This window comes from Vipera ursinii (genome assembly GCF_947247035.1).
Source record: "Vipera ursinii genome assembly, chromosome: 1".
Taxonomy (NCBI): Eukaryota; Metazoa; Chordata; class Lepidosauria; order Squamata; family Viperidae; genus Vipera; species Vipera ursinii.
The window spans coordinates 146632973-146657582 of NC_139512.1; the positions used below are offsets into that span (position 1 = coordinate 146632973).

The window sequence follows — 24610 nt, forward strand, 5'->3', positions numbered from 1 at the left end:
GAAAAGAAAACCAGACTTCTTATTTGGCAATAAGAAGTATATTTTTCATAAGACGGAATTTTGTATGATAACATTGGCAATTTTAAAACTGATTTAATTGTCAGGAGGGAATAATTCCTTAACATTAAAAAATAGAATAAATCAGTGATTTTGTCTGTCCAGTAAGTTATTTGTCCAATGCTCTTAATGAGATCATTAGACACCAGGATTAGGTTTTCTTCCCACATAGAACTTTGGCAATCTACCAACTTTTACAGTACTGTAATGAATCCAGTTCAAAACCAAAGCAATTCATACAGATGCTTTAACCACAGTCAGAAGCTAAAATAGTTTCATTCGTATTTAAGACTCTGTTTCAGTACTAAAATATAGACACTATATTTTATTTTTAAATGTTATGCTATCCTTCAACATTTAGTTTTGAATGTAATATTAAATAACTGTGGTGAAGAGGAGAAGCATGTTAATATATTTAAAGAAATATTTTTCACAATATTATTTACATGTGAAGCTACTTCATATGTGAATATGAACATGGATACCATGTAATATTTAAACGTGATTAATTTTAAATTCTATTGTATGTCTTATGTACACTGATTTTAGATTATGTATTGATTATTTTATAAATAGGAATAATCATCCTTTGCATTTTTTTCTTCCAATATGCTAGCATTCCATTTCACGGTGGTTTGAATTCAGGCTTCCCTTTTAATAGGCTTTAAGATTAGGTGGAGTAGTGTTGCAGATATTAATAAGAAAAGAAGGAATTCCTATCAGCCATAAAAACAAACAGATTATATTCTTCCAATAAATTTACTTTAGCAAGCAATACATTTGGAATCAGAATTAAAGTCCTGAATTAAGTTAGGATCATGCGAATGAAGGCAGATATGTGTGTCCCAGGATAATGTTGCAGGAGCCAATCTGAGTCGGTCACCGGCACCAAAGTTTTATTTTTCCAAGCTTTTAGGCTCATGCTGGAGCTCATCCTCAGGGAACTCCTCTAAGATCCTAAGTTAGGATCTTCACACCTCTTGTCGAGAATTAGCCAGAAACTATTGGTGGCCCCAATTCTCCTTAAATAAAGTTTGTCCCAGGACAACAAAATGTCAGTCTGTAAATCTATCAGGTGAAGTTCCTCACTGCTGGAAGCGTTCCCAAGAGAGAGAGGGAGAGAAAGGGAGCAGTCATAGCTAAATATTTTAAGTTTATAGTTTAAAAATATAATTAAGAACTCTAAAGTCCTTATAGTGATCTGTGTGTAGAAGAATTTGATCTAGGTTTATTTGAGTAACATAGGGTCTTTCTTATAGAAGTATAGATTAGACAATTTGATTTTTAATGTAGACTGCGTACATTTTTTGATACATATCAAATTGATAAGAGTCTGTCTATAAGTTGTTCTCCAGCTAAATCTTTTTTAAATCTACAGGTAATCACAATCACAACGGAGCCCAAAATTTCTGTTGTTAAGTGACACATTTGTTAAGTGAGTTTTGCCTCATTTTACGACCCTCCTTGCAACAATTGTTAAGTGAATCACTGCAATTGTTGTGTTAATTACAGGGTTGTTAATCCGGCTTCCCTATTGACTTTGCTTTTCAGAAGGTCACAAAAGACGATCACATGATGCTGGGACACTGCAATAGTCATAAATATGATCCAGTGGCCAAGCATCTGAATTTTAATCACATGATCATGGGGATGCTGCAAAGGTTGTAACTGAAAAATGGTCAAACGTCACTTGTTGCCATTACGGAAACATGGTGGGATGAAACCCACAAATGGAACACACAGCGAGAGGGATTTAACTTATTTAAAAGAAACAGACCAAACAAAAGAGGAGGTGGAGTTGCTCTCTATATAAGAAATAACTACATCTCTACAGAAATAGAGCACAACAATGATGAAAACTGTCTTGAATGCATTTGGGTCAGTATAAAAGGGGGAAAAATGACATTGCCATAGGTGTATACTATAGGCCGCCCAACCAAACAGAGGAAATAGACGAACTTTTTGCTAGTCAGTTAACTAAGGTATGTAGGAAGCACATCTCAATAGTAATGGGGGACTTTAATTACCCTGACATCAACTGGGAGACAAACTCTGTGCCAAGTGGAAGATCAAACAGATTCCTGACAAACCTAGCAGACGACTTTGTCTCCCAAAAAATAGAGAAGGAAACTAGGGGATTAGCCATATTGGATTTAATTCTCACTAACAGAGATGAAATGATAGAAAGTGTCAAAGCCACAGGAACCTTGGGGGGAAGTGATCATGCAATATTGGAATTCAACATTATGGAAGCACAAGCAATAGAATATAGTCAAACTACAGTCTTGGACTTTAAGAGAGCTAATTTCAATAAACTTAGAGCTTAGGAAGGATTCCATGGATGAGAATCCTCAAGGGGAAAACAACTCAAGAAGCTTGGGAAATTTTGAAAAGTGAGATAATAAAAGCCCAGTCTAGCACAATACCAACAAAGAAGAAAAATAACAGCTCTCAAAAGAAACCAGCATGGCTGCATAAAGAACACTCTAAATTGAAAGATAAAAAGGACAAGTATAAAAAATGGAAGGCAGAATACCAGCAAATAGCCTGAGCCTGCAAAGATGAAGTGAGGAAAGCTAAGGCTCAAAATGAACTAAGGATTGTGACCAAAGTAAAAAATAACCAAAAAAAGCTTCTTTCAACATGTAAAAAACAAGAAAAAAGTTAAGGAAATGATTGGTCCATTAGTGGGGAAAAGTGGCAAGAAGGTGACAAACAACAGGGAGAAAGCAGAACTATTTAACTCATTTTTTGCATGTCTTTACACAAAGGGAAAAAACAGACCAACCTATCAAAAACAGTGCCATAAATAACAGAACAGAAACACAAGTTAAGATAGGCAAGAAAATGGTAAGTGAGCACCTGTCCAGCCTAGACGAGTTCAAATCACCAGGAGCAGATGGATTACACCCCAAGGTTCTCAAGGAACTGGCATATATGATCTCAGAACCACTGAACTATATTTTTCAAAGATCCTGGAGCACTGGGGAACTACCAGAGGACTGGAAAAGAGCTGATGTAGTTCCCATCTTTAAAAAAGGGGAAAAACTGGATCCAGGAAACTACAGACCTATCAGCCCAACCTGAATACCTGGGAAGATTCTGGAAAAGATAAACAACGAATCAGCGAATAGCTAGATACAAACAAAGTCATTATTAAAAGCCAACATGGGTTTGTCAAAAACAGATCATGCCAGACAAATCTTATTGCATTCTTCGACTAAGTGACAAAATTAGTGGACCAGAGGTATGATGTGGATATAATTTACTTGGACTTCAATAAGACATTTGATAAAGTAGATCACAACCTACTACTTGATAAGATAGAAAAATGTGGGTTAGATAGCATCACCACCAGATGGATTCGTAGCTGGCTGACCGGCCGTACTCAGCATGTGGTCCTCAGTGGAACCGCATCTACATGGAGGGAAGTGTCTAGTGGGGTGCCCCAGGGCTCTGTTCTGGGCCCAGTGCTCTTCAACATCTTCGTCTGTCTGTCTGTCTGTCTGTCTGTCTGTCTGTCTGTCTGTCTGTCTGTCTGTCTGTCTGTCTGTCTGTCTATCTATCTATCTATCTATCTATCTATCTATCTATCTATCTATCTATCTATCTATCTATCTATTCTTACTGGCTTAAAATCAATTGATTTAATTATAAAAATGATTACTAGTAGATTTCTGATTTTTCCTATAAGTTTAAAATTAAATAATGATTTAAAAATTATTCCTTTTTGCTATTTAAAGCCTGTACCTCTTGTGCTCACAACACAATGTATTCGTTCAGATTATCTGAAATTCATCATCGATTAATAATTAAAAACTTGGATTGGTATAATACATTTTTAGCATGAAGGAAAAGCAAACAACAACTGCTTTCCCCTCCCCGCTGCCTCCCTCCCCCCAACAGTTCAGCTATTCAAATATTGTGTGTTGTTTAGTCAGTGGGATATAGTCAGAGGATTTGATGGTAATGCAGATGTAGAGGAATGTGAGGTCATGCCAAAAAAATAAGTGCTGAAGAACTGTTCCTGTTGAGAGGAAATGCAGAATTTCTGTTTGGGGAGAAGTAAAGGGAAACAAAATGGCATGGTTTGGATATCCCCCCCCCATTCTATACAATCCATAAGAATCAAGTTTAATGGACTGCAGAGCGTGCCTTTTATCATTTCTAGGACAAGGAAGCCACACTTTCCAGACAAAACAAAGATTGGGGTTTTGGTGGGGGAATAGGGAAAGCATTTCTTTTATGCCATTATGCATAGATCCAAATGATACTTGATCAGTTGAATCTGTTGCTTTGATAGAAGTTGCAGAGTAGACAAAATTTTAGCTTTGTTCTTCTCCCATGCTGTGCCTCATACAAAGGAAAATCCATTTTCCTGATTTCAGCATCAGGCTCATTCTATGAATAGAATTTGCTGGGAGTATGAAATATTTATTCATGTAAAGTGGGTTGTTTAGAACATGGGTCACTATGTTGAGGCTGTCACATAAGACCCCTTGGCTACATTCTCGTCAGCCCCTTGCTGACAATTGCTAGTTTCTTGCGGGATTGCTAGTTTCTTGCTGCTAATAGTGGCCAAAAGCTAACTAATACAACAAAAGATGGTGCTTGACATGTTTTAGAAGAATTAGTACATGTTTTAGAAGGATTAGTACATCCATGCACGTACAATATTGTGATAATTTTTCCATAAATACTATACATTTGGGTCAAAGCATAAGCATGTCCAAAAGACTAATTCCTTAATAAAGAGCATAATCACCAATAACACATACTTTACATTTCATATTGGTTTGTTTGATTTTATTTCTTTGTTTTCTCTGTGCATGAACCTTAACTTATTTTTATATGAGCATTTGAATTTGGTTCCCAAAGAATTTGGGAGAGTAGTGCATTCAACTGAGCTGAACTATGATTTTATAATATTTAAATTAAGTTTAGCCTTGCAACCTGGTGCCAGTTTGCCTTGCAGAGCTCCCCCCCCCCCATGTATGCATATGTTGTAAATATTTGGGGGTAATTTATAGTTATTTACAGTTCATTTAGAGATGTTCCAATTTCCTACTTTTATGTTTCTTTGTGTCTCTTTTTCCCCCCTGTTTTGAGTCACTATATACTCCTGGCGATTATACGGACAAATCCTTGAGGTTTCCTGGGCAATATTTTTGGAAATAACTTGCCATTACCTTCTTTTTCCTAGGAAAAAGAAAGAATGATTGGATCAAAGTTGCCAGTTGACTTCCATAACTACTGTAAGATTCAGGTTTCCCCAATGCTAGACTAGCACATAAATTCTTTAGCCAATCACCAGAAGGCAAAAGACAATTCTCTGGAATTTCATTATCTCCCTGCATTGTGGTGGTGTTTAAATTAAGTTTGCAAATGATTAAATAATCCCTTACATCAATGTTTCTACTTAAAATACACATTAGGTTACTTAATTGCCTAGTAATGTTTTGTCTGTACAATATAATTGTCCAAAGCATATCATTATTTGTAATTCAAATTACAAAAGTGGCTATTACTAATGGAGCAATTTGGAAAGCAGTAAAGTAGTTTTAATCTAAGTATATATTTTAATCTTAGACCACTTACAGTTGAATCAGTTTCTTTCTTGAACTTTGATCACCTTGTCTGTCCAGGTGCATCTATAATCCAAAAAAACAAAATGCCTTTGTTACAAAGATTGACTTAGGTCCACTAGAACACAGGTCTGCAACCCGCGGCTCCCGGTCTTCTGCCATGTGCAGTCCAAAAAAAAAAAGTGGGACTAAAAAAGTTCAACCAATCAATTCAAATATGCAGGGTAGGTGCATATCTCGCCTTGGCTCCACTCTTCAGTCAAACCCTGTTCTGCGCATGCACGCATGTACGCGCATGCACACATATTTTTTGCGGCTCCCAGTTTTTCCTTTTGTGAGGGAACCAGTTCCGAGTGGCTCTTTCACTGTTTCAGGTTGCTGACCCCCGCACTAGAAGATCTAAACTTGAAAGAGGAAAAAAATAGAATAGATTCTTACAGACCTTTGTATCAAGAAATCACTGGAATTTGGACTTCTGGTTAGGCATCATGGTGTGACGGGTGCAGGAAGTTGGAGCTCCATCTTCCACATTCGATTTCACCCCGCTGGGGACCCTAAAAAGGGTTGAAAATTGCCCCGGAGAGGTGACGAAGAAGGAGGGCACCCTCGTTGATCACAGAGGGGCGGTGTCCCTTCTGCTGGATCCGAGGAAGTCCTCCAAACCAGTGGGGGAAAGACTAGCTACATTCGTGTGGCCAGTAAGAAGCTGCTGACGACTGAAGATAAGCACTAACTAGCAATTTTTGAGCAACGTGGATGACCTTAATACTACTTTCCTGGAAAAAAGAATGCCCAAAGCAAAGAATTCTCCCCAATGAGAGAGGGAAGGGAAGTTTTTGCCCTGTTCCCTCAGGAAAATAAAAGCAGCGACTTAATTGCTTTGGGGGAAAATAGAGAAAACTACAAGATCAACTTGGAATTAGTATAGATATGTAGCTTTGAAAATTGGGGACTAAAAGTACCTTTGAGATTTTTGTTTTTAGAAAAGATATTTGAAAGTCTGTAAAATAGGCTTGGATTTGGAAAGCTGGAAGACAGTGTCAACGACATCTAGTGGTGAATCATGGCAGTACAATTTATTATACTTAAAGGAAACTTGGCTTGAAGCCCGGACTTAGATAAGACTCTTTGTTTTCCTGGAAACTTTTACTTTTACAGACTGCAGCTGGGAAAAGGGAAAAAAAACTGTTGGGCTGCTTATCTGTGTTCGGGACCCTCTTGAACTATAAAAACTACATACAAAAACAAAATGAGTGTTCCATACTTAGCCGCAAATGGTAAAAAACCATCTTTAACACTTGTCTCCAAAGCCCTCAGCTTGATATACCAACAGGAAAATGTTAATGAATCTCAGAAAGAAATTCTATGATGTTGAAATCAATCCAAGAGACAATTGTTTTATTTCATGATGAGACTAAAAATAATGCAAATGAGATAGAAACAATTTTTTAACCTAAACTTAAAATTCCAGAGAATGACTACAAAGAAGGAACTAGTAACCCAGAAAACAGAAGGAAAATTAGAAGAAATGGATCCAAAGATGGAGGACCTAAAGGAAGGAATTAACAGACAGATACAGACAAATGAAAAATTAGGAGATGCAGTGATAACACCGGAAATGGAAAAGATATCTTACTTGTCAAGATCTCAGAACACATTTGAGGATAAGGAAGAAGAGCTGACTGAATGGATGATAAACCTGTTAGGAGAAATGCTGAATATTGACAAACAAGAAATTACAAAAAAAAAAAAAACCTGAAGGAGAAGGATGGAGGCTCTTTAATGAATATAAATGGGTTGAGCATTCTTCCAAAAATACTTCAATCAAATTTTCTTCCTCATTCCAAACAATGAGCACCTTCTGCCAATGTCAGCACCCCACCGTCCTGTGCGCTCCCACAGAGAGGGCCTCCTCAGGGTGCCACCGCTCAAGGAATGTCGGCTGGTGGCCCCCAGGGGGAGGGCATTCTCAGTGGGTGTGCCAGCCCTCTGGAACAGCTTACCAACCGAAATCCGGATGGCCCCCGACCTCCGTACCTTCCGACGCGACTTAAAAACTTTCCTGTTCCAGCAGTCCGGCCTGGCATGATAGCGTTAATTGGGGTCCCAGTTTGTTTTCACTATTGTTTTTTATTATTTTTATTGTTCAATCTGTATACCTTCCTTCCTCTGTACACCGCCCCGAGTCCCTCGGGAGAAGGGCGGTTTATAAAAACTAATAAATAAATAAATAAATAAATAAATAAATAAATAAATAAATAAATAAATAAATATATACAAAAACAGAGGAAGAATTACTTGAGGATTCAAATGCACTGACTTGGAAAGTTATTTGGCAAAGGAAGAAAGCTAGAGTAAGACTGAAGAAAATAAGAGGCTTTGGCCTGTTAGATGGGATATTATACTATTAAACAGATGTTTGAATATGGGTAACAAAATAGATAACTGTTAGAAATAAAAGTATTATAATTAGAAGGATAGGATTTGTAAGTAGAATATTATACTTTGTTATAAGATGGGAAATATGAAAATTCTAAAAGGGTTTGAATAAGGGAAGCTTTTCGTTACCCAAATATAATTTATTATGAGAAAAGTATAAGCGATGGAGATATTTTGAACATTAATGGGAAATATTTTTTTTAAAAAAAAGCTGGAAAAACAGGATATTGATTGAACAAATGGATTTTAAGTGCAAATACAATTGAGATGTGTTCTGGCTAGAAAAGATTATAAACTGACACTATCGATCTTATGTATCATACCAGAAAAATGTGATGAAAATGTCTGTATTTAATTGTATATGCATTAACAGTAGCAAGAATTGTATTTGCCCAATGTGGGAAAATGTATACCACCGGAAGAAGAGAGGATCAAGGAAGCACTGGATGGTGTAGTATTGGAACTAGACTGAAAATTTAATATGTACCAGTGAATTACCAATGGACCCAGACAACACGTTGTTTATTGTGTGTGTGTGTTTGTTTGTACATATGTGTGTCTGTGTGTGTGTGTGTGTTGCCACTTTCTCAAGGTCCTAGTTGCTGTTTCAGATTCCATGTCAGAACAATGATATGCTCTGTATTACAGCTCTATACTAGAACACTGAAAAATGGAGATGCTGGATTAACAGATTATGAAAAAAAGTTATTTGAGCAGAGACTCCTTAGTCTTGAAGGATTAAAAAAGTATGGGAGAATTTACTGCATCCAAGCACCTCACTTAATTGGCCTAAGTTTACTTTTCATGTGACTGTCTGATTCCAGTATTTTCTAGGCAGCCAAGGAATAACATTGCTGGATGATGCAAAGATTTGTTTGTTTGTTTGTTTGTTTAGCTGTTCTGTTAAGGATTTCTTTTCTTCTTTCTAAAAGAGGAATACAGCAGCAGTAAAACAAATTATGGTTTTTCCAGTTGAGTGCTGTAACTTTTCTGTACGATCATATAAATTTCTGCTCTGGAGTTATGGAAGTATCTGAAGGGAGGCACAGAGTTCAAATGGTTAATCTGTGGCAGGCATATGAAAAAATGGTTTGAAAAAAAGACTATAGTGACAGTTTTGGTTGCAATCTCATTAGACCTTTCTTGATAATTTGAGCAGTCAATGTGGATGTACCTGACATGATCGGTCAACTAAATATATGGAGATGTGAACTTGGGTATTAGCTGATAAGGGAAAACAAAATCCTACTGTTAATGATAATTTAATTCTGATTTTTGAGTATGCGATTGTTTCTGTCACAGAAGATCTCAAAGTACAACAGGATGATAGGCTAAAACAGAAATATTCTCCTTAATTCAACTTGGGAATTAGGTATAAGCAGGGCTTTTTTTGTAAAAGAAAAAGGTGCCGGAACTCACACATGTCACACAACCTGCCTTGCCTACCCTACAAGGTTCCATCCAAAAAAGGTGCCGGAACTCCGTTCTGAGCGTTCTATGAGAAAAAAAGCCCTGGGTATAAGTAATTTCTTTTGGGATACTGGCATGTCCACACCAGGATTTCCATTATGAATGAATTTCTTCCTATAAGGACACCCATGAGGGTATTCATGCAATCAAGGTAGAAAAGTAAATGTTGATAACATCTAGCGTTGCTTTGAGTTTCCTCCGGACGTATTGAAACCAAAGCTTGTTCAGTCGTTCTGGCAAATCAGTGTAACTATTATCTAGACAGGTTTTCCTTTCTGAAGAAAACAGAATGGCTGAAGCTTTTCTTCTTCATAGCAATCAAAGATTTCCCTTGATTGTTATTTTTAGCTGCAAGCACTTTGTTTCATCCAAGTTCTGAGAAATTTGCTATCAATAGATGAAGAATTGAACAGTTGTTTGGTAAAGCTTGGAAGTAAAATCCCACAAACTCTGTAACTGCTGTACTAATCTTTTAAGGGGATTTCATGTTGGTGTGGTAGTTAAGACACTGAGCTAAAAACCAGGAAATCACAAGTTCTAGTTCCACTAAAGGCATGAAGCTGGCTGTATGACCTTGGGCCAGTCACTCACACTTAGCTCCAAGAAGCACACAGTGACAAATCATTTCTGAAAAATCTTGTTAAGAAAACTACTGGTTCCAGTCCAGGCAGTTGCCAGCAGTTAACAAAGGTAGGCACATACACACACTCAAACACACACACACACACACACACACACACACACACACACACACACACACAAACAAACACACACTCACACTCTACAATGATTTTATATGGCTTTTCATATTGGCTTCCCTTCATATATTCTTTTTCTACTGTTTTGAGTAGAGTTTAAAAATGTGCACATTCAGTTCCACAGTTGTATCAGAATAGCTTATCAGGGCAAGAAATACTTGCGGCAGTACTAATGTATTATATACTTTGTCTACATCTCTGATATTGAACATGTACGTTGGTCAAGTAGGAGCAACATCAGATTATTGCAATTATTCCTTCTGTTTGAAGTTCCAGCAAGCCCACAGTATATTCCATCTCTCTCTCAAATAATAGAGTCTGTGCCCACAGTGCATATGTAATGGACTTCTCAAGATCCAGGAAAGGGGATGGCAGTTTGCAAGATATTAAGGATCAGGACATCAGAGAAAGCAGCAGCAGCTTCTCCACTGCTGCAGTTTGCAAGAGGATTGACGAATCCCAGCCCACATAAACTTAACTGATAAATGGGTTGCTAAAGTATGCATAAATAGTTTCTAAAATTCTGTGACCTAGTCCTGTTTTTTCTTTCAATTAAAACTGGCTTATAAATCTCTGTGAGAATCTAACCTTTTTAGCTGCAAGAAGTTGCTAAAGGCTTGACAGCACAATCCATTTTACTGATCTGTTGGTTTCTGATTCTTGCTGCCCATTTTTTTGCTTAAAGGTCTAATTCCCTCCCCCCCTCCTTTTTATAAACTGTATATCGCAATCATATTGATAGTGCCCAGCCTTAGGATAATCTGGAAAGGAAGTTTCATTCTTCTTTCTCTAAAAAAATGGAAGCTGGATAGAATTGTGAGATAGCCTGTATAGTGTAATACAGAATAGTTATAGTTATAGTTATAGTTTATTTGATTTATATACCGCCCTTCTCCTTGGTGGGACTCAGGGCGGTTCACAGGGCATACATAAGAAACACTATACAAAAATTAAAAAGAATTAAATCCATGCCCAATTAAAAACAGAAGTACAGATTAAAAACAATTAAAAGCCCATAATCCCCCATCAGGCCAGACCAGCTAATTCGAACAGATGGGTCTTCAGGCCCCGACGGAAAGTTCGAAGGTCTGGTGCCATCCGGAGCTCCACCGGCAATTGATTCCATAAAGCCGGAGCCCCCACAGAGAAGGCCCTCCCCCTGGGGGCCACCAGTCGACATTCCCTGACTGGCGGCACCCTGAGGAGGCCCTCTCTGTGGGAACGCACAGGGCGGAGGGGAGTCGATGCCGGCAGCAGGTGGTCCCTGAGGTAACCCGGACCCATGCCATGTAGGGCCTTAAAGATTGTAACCAGCACCTTGAACCTCACCCGAAAGACAACTGGTAACCAATGCAGCTCGCGGAGCAAAGGTGTAACATGGGAGTACCGGGAAACTCCCAAGACAACTCTCGCGGCCGCATTCTGTACCAGTTGGAGCCTCCGAGTGGTCTTCAAGGGAAGCCCCATGTAGAGAGCATTACAGTAGTCAAGGCGAGAGGTCACGAGCGCATGAGTGACTGTACACAGGGCATCCCGGTTCAGATAGGGCCGCAACTGGCGCACCAGGCGAACCTGGGCGAAAGCCCCCCTAGTCACGGCCACTATATGCTCTTCCAAAGTAAGCCGTGAATCTAGAAGGACTCCCAAGTTGCGAGCCCTATCCACGGGGGGTAAGAGCTCACCCCCCATAGAAAGAGATGGAACATTTGGAATGTCCCGGGATGCCGGAATGCACAGCCACTCAGTCTTGTCAGGGTTGAGCTGAAGTCTGTTCCTCCCCATCCAGACCCGAACCGCCTCCAGGCAACGGGACATCACGGCGAGGGCATCACTGGGGTGGTTTGGGGTCGAAAAGAAAAGTTGGGTATCATCGGCATACTGATGATACCCAACTCCAAAACCACGAATGATCTCACCCAGCGGTTTCATATAGATGTTGAACAGGAGAGGCGAGAGAACCGACCCCTGAGGAACTCCACAAACGAGAGACCTAGGGGCCGATCTCTGCCCCCCTGCCAACACCGACTCCGAGCGTCCCAGGAGATAGGAGGAGAACCACTGAAGAACTGTGCCTCCCACTCCCAATCCCCTGAGACGCCGCAGCAAGATACCATGGTCGATGGTATCGAAAGCCGCTGAGAGGTCTAATAGGACTAGGACAGAGGAATGTCCCCTATCCCGCGCCCTCCAGAGATCATTCACCAGAGCGACCAATGCCGTCTCCGTGCTGTACCCGGGCCTGAAACCCGATTGGTAGGGGTCCAGATAATCCGCTTCATCCAGGACCAGAGGGAGCTGATGCGCCACCACACTCTCAACAACCTTCGCAAGAAAGCGAAGGTTGGAGACTGGACGAAAGTTGTTCAAAACGGCTGGGTCCAGGGCAGGCTTCTTGAGGAGAGGTCTCACCACCGCCTCCTTCAAGACGGTGGGGAAATAACCCTCACTCAAAGAAGCAGATATAACCGCCTGGAGCCAGCCTCGTGTCCTCTCCCTGGCTGCATAAACCAGCCAGGAAGGGCACGGGTCCAACAAACATGTGGAGGAGCTCAGCCTCCCCATAATCCTGTCCACTTCATCAGGGGTCACAGAATCAAACTCTTCCCAGATAACATTGACAAGACCGCCCGTGTCCTGATCGCCTGACTCTGCCCAGCTGGAGTCCAAACCGGTCCGAATCCGAGCGATTTTATCCGACAGATGATGACTAAATTCCTCGGCACGACCTTGCAAGGGATCCTCCCTCACCTCCTGATTGAGAAGTGAGCGAGTCACCCTAAACAAGGCGGCCGGGCGATTATCTGCGGACGCGATGAGGGTGGAGAAGTAATTACACCTCGCCACCCTCATCGCTGCGAGATAAGACCTAATATAGGTTCTTAACCACAACCGGTCGGGTTCGGATCGGCTAGACCTCCAGCAGCTCTCTAGGCCCCGTTTCCGGCGCTTCATCTCCCGGAGCTCCGCGGAAAACCATGGAGCTCGCTGGGATCTGCGCCGGGTCAGGGGCCGCAAGGGTACAACCCGGTCAAGTGCCTCAGTGGCTGCCCTTCCCCAGGCTTCCACTAAGGCATCAGCCGAGCTGTGAGCAGTGGAGGCAGGTGGGGACCCCAGCGCCGCTTGGAATCTATCAGGATCCATTAAGCGTCTGGGGCGGTACCATCTAATTGGCTCCGTACCCCCACGGCGGGGGGTGGCAAAGCGGAAGACCAGCCGCAGGAGATGATGATCGGTCCATGACAGGGGCATAATAAATGGAGAGCCCCCACCTAGATCATCCAACCACCGTCTAGATAAAAAAATCAGGTCAAGGGTGTGGCCTCCCTCATGAGTTGGCTCTGAAATTACTTGCGTCAGGTCCATGGCCGCCATGGAAGCCATGAACTCCCGAGCTAGCTCAGATGAACCTCCCAGGGATGGTAGATTGAAGTCTCCCAAAACTATAAGTTTGGGAAACTCAACCACCAAACCCGAGAGGATATCGAGCAGCACGGGCAGGGCTGCCGCTGTGCGACTAGGCGAAATGTACACCAGCAGCAAGCCCAACTGCGCCCCAGGACCAAATCTCATGAAGAGAGACTCACACCCGACTATCTGAGAAACGGTGGCCTCCCGCGGACATAAGGTCTCCCTAATGGTAACCGCCACTCCCCCACCCCTACCTTGAGCTCGTGGCCGGTGTAGCACCCGGAAACCTGGTGGGCAGAGGTCAACCAAAGGGACCCCACCCTCTGGGCCCAACCAATACACGTTGGTCACACTACCAGCATGAGTAGTGGAAAGTTTGAACCAGTTAAAAGTGGAATTCAAAATGGACAACTTCAACAATGTGTTTACAATGGTATAATGGTAGTAGTTAAGCTAAGATAACAGGTTCATTCAGAACAGCTTCTCTTTTATTGCGAGTCCCTTGGACTGCAAGGCGATCAAACCGGTCAGTCCTAGAGGAGATCGACCCTGACTGCTCTTTAGAAGGCCAGATCCTGAAGTTGAAACTCAAATACCTTGGGCACCTAATGAGAAGGAAGGACTCACTGGAGAAGAGCCTAATGCTGGGAAAGATTGAGGGCAAGAGAAGAAGGGGACGACAGAGAATGAGGTGGCTGGATGGAGTCACTGAAGCAGTAGGCGTGAGCTTAAAGGGACTCCAGAAGATGGTAGAGGACAGGAAGGCCTGGAGGAACATTGTCCATGGAGTCGCGATGGGTCGGACACAACTTCACAGCTAACAACAACAAAACAAAGATATAGTTAATTTTCTCATGATCTCCAATTATCATTCTGATCAGTTTAGTAGGCCCTGAGGTAGAGCGACCGATAATTTAAGCTTTCTCAACCAGCACATTCTCCTTGGCTGCTTTAATAAACTAAAATCAACAAACACCAAGAAATCTTGACTCTTCAAGATCTCCAGAATTTTTGATTGTTATCATTAGGAATACAGTATGAAGAACTAAATAATTGGCATGTGCCAATCATTACTAAAAGAAGGAATTCTCCATTTCTTTTAGGACATTCCATTTCAGCAATGTATAGGTGTGATTCCTTCTGCTGCTCTTGCATTATGTACTTTAATCTTCCCTGTTTGATTAGGACCTTTAGAGCAGATAGGATTCCTGAAGAATCCTGCCTGAAAGCGTTCTCTTTCAGACAAATGTTAGACGAGAGCTGTTAGGTTTGTGTGTAGGATAGAAGCGTCACCTTTAATCTTACTTAGGACTGATACATGTCTGCGTGATTATGGCAAGGATAATATTGAGATCATAGAATATACAGTGAGAATGAACTGTTATAAATTATTTAGCATGATTTCCCCAAAGGTGGGTATTTCTCAGATTTTGATTTTCAGATGAACTATTAATTCCCATGTTTTCACGAAATGTAAATTTGAAAGTCAGAATCCACAAGCAAAATAAAAATGCCCCGTAGCTTATGGATTCTGGATTCCAAAAAATATAACAGAAGTGATGAGAACCATCAGGATGATTTAAAAACATACATTTTTTTTTATTATCTCCTTTTGCAGCTGTTATGTCAAGAAGCCAAGAAGGACCAGGAGAGATGGGAAAAGCAGTTCTCATTCCCAAGGATGATCAGGAAAAAATGAAAGAGCTTTTTAAAATCAACCAATTTAATCTTATGGCCAGCGACATGATTGCATTCAATCGAAGTTTGCCTGATGTAAGATTAGAAGGGTGAGTTGATGTATAAATCTTGGCATTTAAATGCTTTTTAATATATTTCCATATTTGGTTATATCAAAATCAATCCATTTGAGCTCATGGGAATTCTGGGCAATCATGCTGTGAAATGTTACATAAATGTTTTCAATTTCATAACTGTGGTATTGGCATATTTACCATGTATGAAACATGATATATCCATGGGGCGGGGGTGGGTGGGGAACATGAGCTGGGTATCAAAGCCTGGTCTGAATCTTGTGCAACAAGAAACGAACGAATGAATAATCTTGAATTCAAGCACTAGATTGCCAGATAGAAATTGCTAGTACTGTATGTCTGGAAAAAAACGAGCATTAGGCATATGAATAGAGTTGCTCAGAAAATGCATATCTGCAGGTATGAAAGCTGGATAAACTAGGGAAAATATGTTGTTTATAGAATTGTGACAGATAGGCTGTCTTTTAGGAGATAAGGAAACCTGCAGGGAAATTATTGATGGAAATGAATGTAAATGTTTCATATGGATTCGGAGTGCAGCGCAGGTATACGGAGCTGGAAATGGTAATGAGAATGTGTGTTGATTATCTAAACTGATAGGGGGACAGGGGGAGACAGTTTCCTGTTGGTGTGTTTTGTACTTTGTGCTTCCGCTGGCACAATGATAGAATGCAGATGAGTACCTAGACTCTGTTGAATATTTGGAAGAGAAAATAGATATGGGCGAACAGTACCTCTAAAATTAACTAACCTGTCAAAGTTCTGCTTTATATTTGAAAGATGTTTTCTGGAAAGTGGTTTAAATGCCTTCGGTTTTGAAGTCTTTTCCTACTCCGACTCTGTGGTTGCTATAATGGCCTTGCCTTTGCTGATGCTTTTCACCTAGAAGAGGCCTCTGCTATAACAACTGCACGTTTCCATGCTTTTGATATTAAGAAATACTGCTTCTCCTGCTACTGCTCTTACAATGGTGGGAGCTCTGCATTTGCACTTAAATTGTTCTAAATACTGAAACATTATTACTGAAGATAAATGTTTATAGAATAAGGGATTGGCTATGCTGAACAGCAGAGACTCTAAAAATATCTCTATAAATGTGAAATCCAAGGCCAGTGTAACTGATGGGTCCATTGTGCAATCTGAAGTGTAGTATCAGTATTGTCAAGCAAAGCAATAGCCCTCTTTGCCACAGGCTATTCTTATGTAAGATCAAAGTATTTGATCCCATCCATAGCTCTTGAGTTGTATAAACAACTAACAGACAAATAAAGAAAAATGCAGAGTCCTCAGTTACAGTTATTCCATTTCTAAACAGCTTCACCCTGGGTGACTAATTGATGGTATTTTGCTTCTGTCTTGTAGCCTTTATTTTTTTACATTTTAGTTTTAACCTAATAACACAGGATTTTAAGAGTGAAAGGTAAATATATGTAGCGGTTACCTTCCATTTCATCCCGGATGCTTTGTGGCAGCAAGGTGATATTCTATTCATATTTTATTTCCTTTTTTAAAAAAAATCCATGTTTTGATGTTTCCAAAACCAGGTATTGGGACAAAGGGTACTATTCACTAGGTAGAGATGGATTTGCCAGATGGAAGCTTTTCTAGATCTGAAATGCATCACTTTGTAGCCTTCACCCAAAAAGTGGTTGAAGTAGCTCTGAGTAGTGTGCTTGTGAAACTCTTTCGGCAGTGGTGGCATTTTTGTATATGGGAAAGGATTGTTTTGGATGCTTCAAGTTTCTTTTTTTAATTAGTAATTTTATTTAAAATTACAATAAAAAAGAGAAAGTAATGCAAACTAAAAAAAAAAAAAAGAAAATGCAGAAAAGAAAAAATGGAAACAAAAATAGAATAGAAGGAAAAAATAAGAACATAATAAAACATATATATATATATTTCAAATGTTAACTATTTAGATTACCTTGCTAGGCCCCAAACATGGGGCAAATCTTTATTTCCTGTTTTCAGCCTATCTTGAAGGCTATCGAACAGGCAGTAGTCACACCGGACAATTCATATATTTGTGTATATATATATATATATATATATATATATATATATATATATATATAGAGAGAGAGAGAGAGAGAGAGAGAGAGAGAGAGAGAGAGAGAGAGAGAGAGAGAGAGAGAGAGAGATCACGTTCCCCTTCATTACATGTCTACTCTAAACCATTTTAGAAACTTGCCACCTTCTCTTAAAATATAACAAATGATCTCTTCTTCCCATGTCCCCTTATCTGTAAACAAATAATATCCTAGAATTTGAGTTCTTTTCATTTTTTTTCTTGTCCCTTCTCACTAAACCCTTTAAAGCTTTGACAGGTCTCTTTTGTAAATCCAATATAGGAAAGTTATTCAAGTTGCTGTTTTGGTTTGTTATTTTCTTTCTTTTTTTTATTGAAAAGTTTTAAAATACAATTTTCCTTTAAAAAACCCCCCTTCCCCCCCCTCCCTCCTCCCCCCCCTCCCTCCCCCCCTCCCCCTGTTATTTTCTATCTTCCTTTTAATTATTGGACGTCAGCCAATTTCATTTATGTGTCCATTGTGGTGTTTTTCTATATCATTGTAGCCTGTCATTTTAAAATCAACTTTCAGAACATTCTCACTTTTATCTAGTAAAACCTGTTCCTCTTTAATAACACCTTTTAAATGCAGTCTTCTATAGAATCAGACACTCTTAAAATTAACTTCTGTGTCCATTGTTCAAAAATATCCTTTGATATGTCCAGTGTTAAAGTATTATGCTCCGTTCTGTATTAGTAAGTTCAATATAAGTGTTCTCCTCGAATTGTAATTCTGTTTTATTTGTAATTGTTTTAATTGTCATTCTGTTTTAATTCTGTTTTTGAAGTGTAATTTCAAATTTATTATTCATTTAATGATACTTGAAAGAAAAGCATTTTTCCATGGGAAGGATTAGTCCATTTGTAACTTTCCAAAATCCAAGTTCTAAATACCCTTTTCGCTGTTTATTCCAAAAGAACTTTATAAGTCATTAAACTTGTATTTCAAACTTCTTTCACTTAGGATTAAAGGAAACTGCTGTGGTCTTGAAAAACCTCTATTCAAAGGTTCCTAATAGCTGCAAAGCAGTTAACAAGCAATTTCTGAAAGCAGTTACAAAAGAGTTGTGTCCTTTTGAGGGTGTCAACCAAGGTTGAGCAGAAAGATTGTCTTCCAGAGCTCTAAATGTCTAATCTTGCTAGAGACTGCTGTCTTGTGGTGTCTTTATAAGGAGCAATTCCCTGGAGCGCTTATGGACAATCTCAATTCCTCTCCTTGTCCAGCTCTTCATTCTGCTGCAGTCATCGATTCCATTAAAATCTGAGCCTTCCTCAGTTCACCATTTCTTTCTCCTAAAGTCCCCAGATTTTTTTTTCTTTTTCAGTTTCACTGTTTTTTTTAAATTACGCCACTAGAGTGGTTCTGAGGACAGACAGCCTCTAATATTAATGTAATTTGTTTGGTATTATCTTAGTGTGATATATGAATTTAGGCAATACAATTGCAAATCTTGATCTACGGCATAATATTATCTAGGAAGCAGGTCACCATCATAATTTGTGATCTGACAACCAAATTATGAATAAAATAAAATAAAATGTGAAACCAACTACTGCAAATACAGGTAGTCCTCGAGTTACGAATGTAATGAGCCTGCCAATTACATTCATAACCTGAGGATTTGTGGGATTGAATCATATAAGTGTGAAAACTCCCTGCTTTTGCCCACGCATTCACTAATTGAATGCATGTGTTCTTAAGTCCTCAGGGTGGAGAAGGCCATGGAGGGGCCTAGTGATGGAACAGATTTATTTTTATTTATTTTATTTATTTTATTTATTTAATTTATATACCGCCCTTCTCTCAAGAGACTCAGGGCGGTTAACAGGGCAATACGTAAAAGACAGATACAAAAGTTAAAATTATTAAAACATGATTAAACAATGCCCATAGTACAAATTTAAAATTAAAGTCATAATAACAAACCCACCCCATCCCATCAGGCCAGGCCCGCTTCCTTAAAGAGATGGGTTTTAAGGTCGCGCCGGAAGGAGCGGAGGTCGGGCGCTGTTCTAAACCAGCCCTCTTCTCGCACCCCTAATCAAAGGAAGAGTCTGGAAAGCGTCCAAGATCAAAAGGCTTCTGCCAAGTTTTAATTACACTGTTACAAAAATACAAGAGCTTGACTTCTCAAAGAAAAAGTTGCTTTCAGCAACTAGCCCCTCCCCAAACACTTCTTTTATAGAGAGCTCAGGGCGTGGTCTCCCTGTGCCTCCTCCCGAGGAGTCCCATAGCCTTCCTTTGTTTGTCCCTGCTCGTCTGCCTCCTGCGTCGGGCGTCCTTGAACAGGGCCAGCTGTGGGTCATCATCCTCCGCACTCTCGGGCTCACACAGCTGAGAAGAGGTTCCCGGCTGAGGACTCTGCAAAGTCTCCAAATCATCATCAGCCGGTTCGTTTCCCTCCTCCCCCACATCTGAGTCCTCCGATACATCGGACCCGGCTGTCGGGCCCACAGGCTGGCCCTGAGTCACAACACTATCCCGCACCGCAGGGCCTTTCCCCCGGGTCTGCCGATCCGGATGCGGTCGGGATGGGAACTGTTCGTGAAAAGCAGTCACCAACGCAGGGGCATGAACGGCGGTCGCGTCTTCCCATGTGAAGTCCTCCGGCCCGTACCCTTTCCACTCGATCAGGTACTGGAAGCGACCTTTCAGCCAGCGGGAATCCCTGATGCTGGCGACCTCGTACTCGGGGGTGCTGTCGCCATCACGAGGTCCTGATGGGGGAGGTTCCGCTTGGCGAAGTGGACAAGCCGGTTGTTCGGGGACCAACAAGGACCGATGGAAGACGGGGTGCACGCGCAGGGAACGTGGCAGAGTTAAACGATAGGCGACCGGGTTGATGACGGCCTCGACTGGGAACGGTCCAAGGTAACGGTGGTCCAGCTTCCTCGCCGGCCGAGTGGATGGTAGGTTCCTGGTGGACAGCCAGACCCGATCCCCCACCGATAATGGAGGCGTATCCCTTCTCGACCGATCGGCGAACCTCTTGTAGTCGGCCTTGGCCTTCTCCAGCTGCCGTCGCACCAACCGATGGATCGCCTGTAACTCCGCCATGAATTCGTTCGCTGCCGGCTCCGGTGAGTCCACGGGAGAAAGGGGGAAAAACCGAGGGTGATAACCCACATTGGCCAAGAACGGTGTCATCTGCGTGGAGGTGTGCTGCGAGTTGTTAAAGGCAAACTCGGCTATGGCCAAATAGTCCACCCAATTGTCCTGCTGCAGGTTAACGTAGCAGCGCAGATACTGCTCCAAAATGCCGATGACCTTCTCGGTACCCCCGTCGGTCTGAGGATGATGCGCGGACGAGAGGCAAACCTTAATGTCCAACGCCCGCATCAACTCCTGCCAGAAGCGGGCTGTAAACTGGGCCCCCCTATCGGAGACGACTCTATCGGGAAGGCCGTGCAGCCGGAACACCTGTTGGATGAACATGCGACTAGTGGCGCGAGCTGACGGTAAGCCGCGACAGGGGATGAAGTGCGCCATCTTGGTCAACATGTCCACCACCACAAACACTGTCGTGAAGCCGGAGGATGGGGGTAGATCCGTCAGAAAGTCCATGGACACAGCCCCCCAGGGTCTCTTGGGCGTTGGCAAAGGCTGCAGTAAACCAGGCGGGGCCCCTGTCGCTGACTTGGCCTGCCTGCATGGGACGCAGGAGGTGACATAAGACTGGACATCGTGTCGGACTCGGGGCCACCAGAATGTACGGGAGACCAGGTTCAGAGTCTTGAACAGGCCAAAATGCCCCGCAGCCGGGTTATCATGACATTGGCTGAGGACGAGTCCCCTGAGTGGCCCTCCTGGAACATAGAGCCGGTCACGATAATACAGGAGTCCATCCGTGACCGACCAAGGCGAATCTGGCCCCACCTCTTCCTTCCGCTGAGCCACCCACGCCTCCTGCTGCTGCGCCTCCCGGATCTGAGCCCGTATATCCACCGGCTCCCGCACCGCAGCAAAAGACTCGACGGGGATCACAGTCCTGGGCGGAAGCTTGTCTTCCACTCGGGTGTACTCGGGCTTCCTGGACAGAGCATCCGCTCTCTGGTTGTGCCCGCTTGGTATGTACCGCACCCGGAAGTCAAACCTCGCAAAGAAGAGGGACCACCGGATCTGGCGTTGGTTCAAATTCCGAGCGGTCTGCAGGCTTTCCAGATTCTTGTGGTCCGTCCGGACCTCGATTTGATGCCGCGCCCCCTCCAGATGATGCCTCCAAGCCTCGAACGCCGCCTTGATGGCCAGCAGCTCCTTCTCCCAGATGGTATAGTTGCGCTCCGAGGGATTCAATTTCCGTGAGTGATACGCGCAAGGGAAAAGGGTACCGTTGGGCGTCGCTGCCTGAAGTAACACGGCCCCAATGGCAATGTCGGAGGCGTCCGCCTCCACGACAAACGGCCGTTGCGGGTCAGGATGCTTCAAGATGGGCTCCTTCATGAAGGCGTCCTTCAGAGCTTGGAACGCCTGTTGTTCGGGGGCGTTCCACTGGAACCGAGTCTTCTTCTGCAGGAGCCGGGTGAGGGGGGCTGTCAAGGCAGCAAAGCCAGGGATGAATGTCCGATAGTAGTTGGCAAATCCAAGAAGTCGCTGAATATCCTTCACGCGACGCGGGGGTTGCCAACTCTGCAACGACTCAACTTTACTCGGTTCCATGGCGATGCCCTCAGGAGAAATGCGGTGACCCAAGAAATCAATGGTCACCTGGTAGAACTGGCACTTCTCCAACTTGGCAAACAGCCGATGATTCCGGAGGCGCTGCAGGACCTGACGGAGATGCTGATGATGCGCTTCACGCGACGGGGAGTAAATCAGGATGTCGTCCAGGTAAATCACAACAAACTGGTCCAACAGATCCCGAAAGACGTCATTCATAAAATGCTGAAACACAGCGGGGGCGTTGGTCAGGCCAAACGGCATCACCGTGTACTCGAAATGTCCATAGCGAGTACCAAACGCCGTCTTCCACTCATCACCCGGCCGAACCCTGACGAGGTTGTAAGCTCCACGCAGGTCCAGTTTCGTGAAGATCTTAGCCTCCCGGAGTCGGTCCAAGAGCTCGGGGATGAGGGGCAGCGGGTAGCGGTTACGCACCGTGATAGCGTTGAGTTTCCGGTAGTCACAGCAAAGCCGTAACTCGCCCGACTTCTTTTTGACGAAGAGCACGGGCGCAGACACTGGCGAGGACGAGGGCCGGATGAAACCACGAGCCAAGTTCTTCGTCAGGAAGTCCCGCAATGCAGCCAACTCGGGCTCCGACATGGAGTACAAACGCCCCACTGGGAGAGGCGCATCAGGGACTAGATCAATGGAGCAGTCGTAGGGCCTGTGCGGGGGTAATTGGTCCGCCTCTGACTCGCTGAACACGTCAGCAAAGTCGGACAGTTCGGGAGGCAAGGAAACCCCTGAGGAACCCTCCACCTGGCCGGCACAGATATGGCGGGTGTGGTCCACGCACTGCAAACTTGGGAAGGTGACCAAGTTCTGAGACCAATAGATCTGTGGATCATGCGCCCGGAGCCACGCCAGTCCCAAGACCACGGGGAAGTGCAGATCCGAAGTGACGTAGAACTGAATGGCCTCCACATGGGTACTGATGGCCATACACACGGGTTGCGTGGCGGCCGTGATAGGCCCGGACAGGAGCACTCGACCATCGATGGTCTCCACAAGCATGGGCGGATCCACTGGACACTGGGGAACAGCCCATTTGGCCACAAAGGCCGAATCCATAAAGTTAGTGGTAGCCCCAGAGTCAATTAAGGCATGGACTGGAATCCCCTCTGACTTGCCAGGGAGGATCAGACGTGCCTCCAAAATCAAATGCCGTGGAGGTTCACAGGCACCGTTGGAACGGCGTCGCTCGGAGTGGATGTTGTGGGTCGCCCGATCTTTCACACCGTCTAGATCGGGCTCGGGCCGTTTCCCGATAACAAAGCAGGGGACTTTCTCAGGGCAGGCTTGGTCACTGACGCCCGCTGACGCTTCTTCGGGCAAGAAGCAGCCAAATGTCCAGGGTCCCCACAGTAAAAACACAACCCCTCCGATCGTCGTCTGTCCATTTCCGTCACCGATAGACGGGACCTGGCGGCACCCAGCTCCATTGGCTCCTCCCTCTGGACCGGGGGCTCACGCACAACAGGGGCGGCAGGGGTCTGTGGGGTGGCACGGCGACTCTTACGCTGCTGCAGCCGGGCATCGATCCGCAGACAAAGATGGATCAGCCCATTCAGGTCTGAGGGAATGTCCACGCGGGCCAGCTCATCCAACATCTCCTCTGACAAGCCATCCTGAAAGGCATCCACGAGCGCAGCCTCATTCCAGGCGGAATCCTGGCTAAGCAGCCGGAAATCGCTGATATAGGCCTGTAGAGGGCGCTGACCCTGCCTCAAAGCTTTCAGGCGTCGGGTGGCCGTCTGTGCCTTAATCGGGTCCTCGTACATGAGGCGCATATGGTCACAAAACCCCCCAAAGTTATCCAACAAAGGGCTAGGCTGTGCCAACAGAGGCGTGCCCCAACGAGCTGCATCTCCCGACAGAAGGCTCAACACGAATCCCACCTTATCTCGGTCAGTGGGGAAATCAGCTGCTCTCACGCTGATATAAAGCTGGCATTGTCCCAGGAAGGCAGGAAACAGTTCTGGATTACCAGCGAATTTATCCGGCATAGCTATCTGACATTTCCTCCTGGGTGGGGGGGCAGCATGTACCTGAGCCTGCAGTTGTGCCACCTGAGTGGCCAGCAAGGTGAGTTGCTGGTTGAGCTGGACATTCTCGGCAAGAAGCTGCTCCATCGTAGTATTAAGGGGTGGGTGGCTGAAAGCAAACTGTTCTAAACCAGCCCTCTTCTCGCACCCCTAATCAAAGGAAGAGTCTGGAAAGCGTCCAAGATCAAAAGGCTTCTGCCAAGTTTTAATTACACTGTTACAAAAATACAAGAGCTTGACTTCTCAAAGAAAAAGTTGCTTTCAGCAACTAGCCCCTCCCCAAACACTTCTTTTATAGAGAGCTCAGGGCGTGGTCTCCCTGTGCCTCCTCCCGAGGAGTCCCAT

General features: G+C 43.4%; 1 protein-coding gene across 4 annotated transcripts in view; it reads left to right on the forward strand.

Annotated features, from left to right (window-relative positions):
- GALNT13 (polypeptide N-acetylgalactosaminyltransferase 13) overlaps nucleotides 1-24610 on the forward strand; it is a 238940-nt gene that overhangs the window by 85958 nt on the left and 128372 nt on the right. For all 4 annotated transcript variants that reach the window (XM_083350454.1, XM_083350456.1, XM_083350457.1 and 1 more), the window contains exon 3: nucleotides 15336-15504. In XM_083350454.1, coding sequence (XP_083206580.1) covers nucleotides 15336-15504 — 169 coding nt within the window. The remainder of the gene's footprint in view (nucleotides 1-15335; nucleotides 15505-24610) is intronic.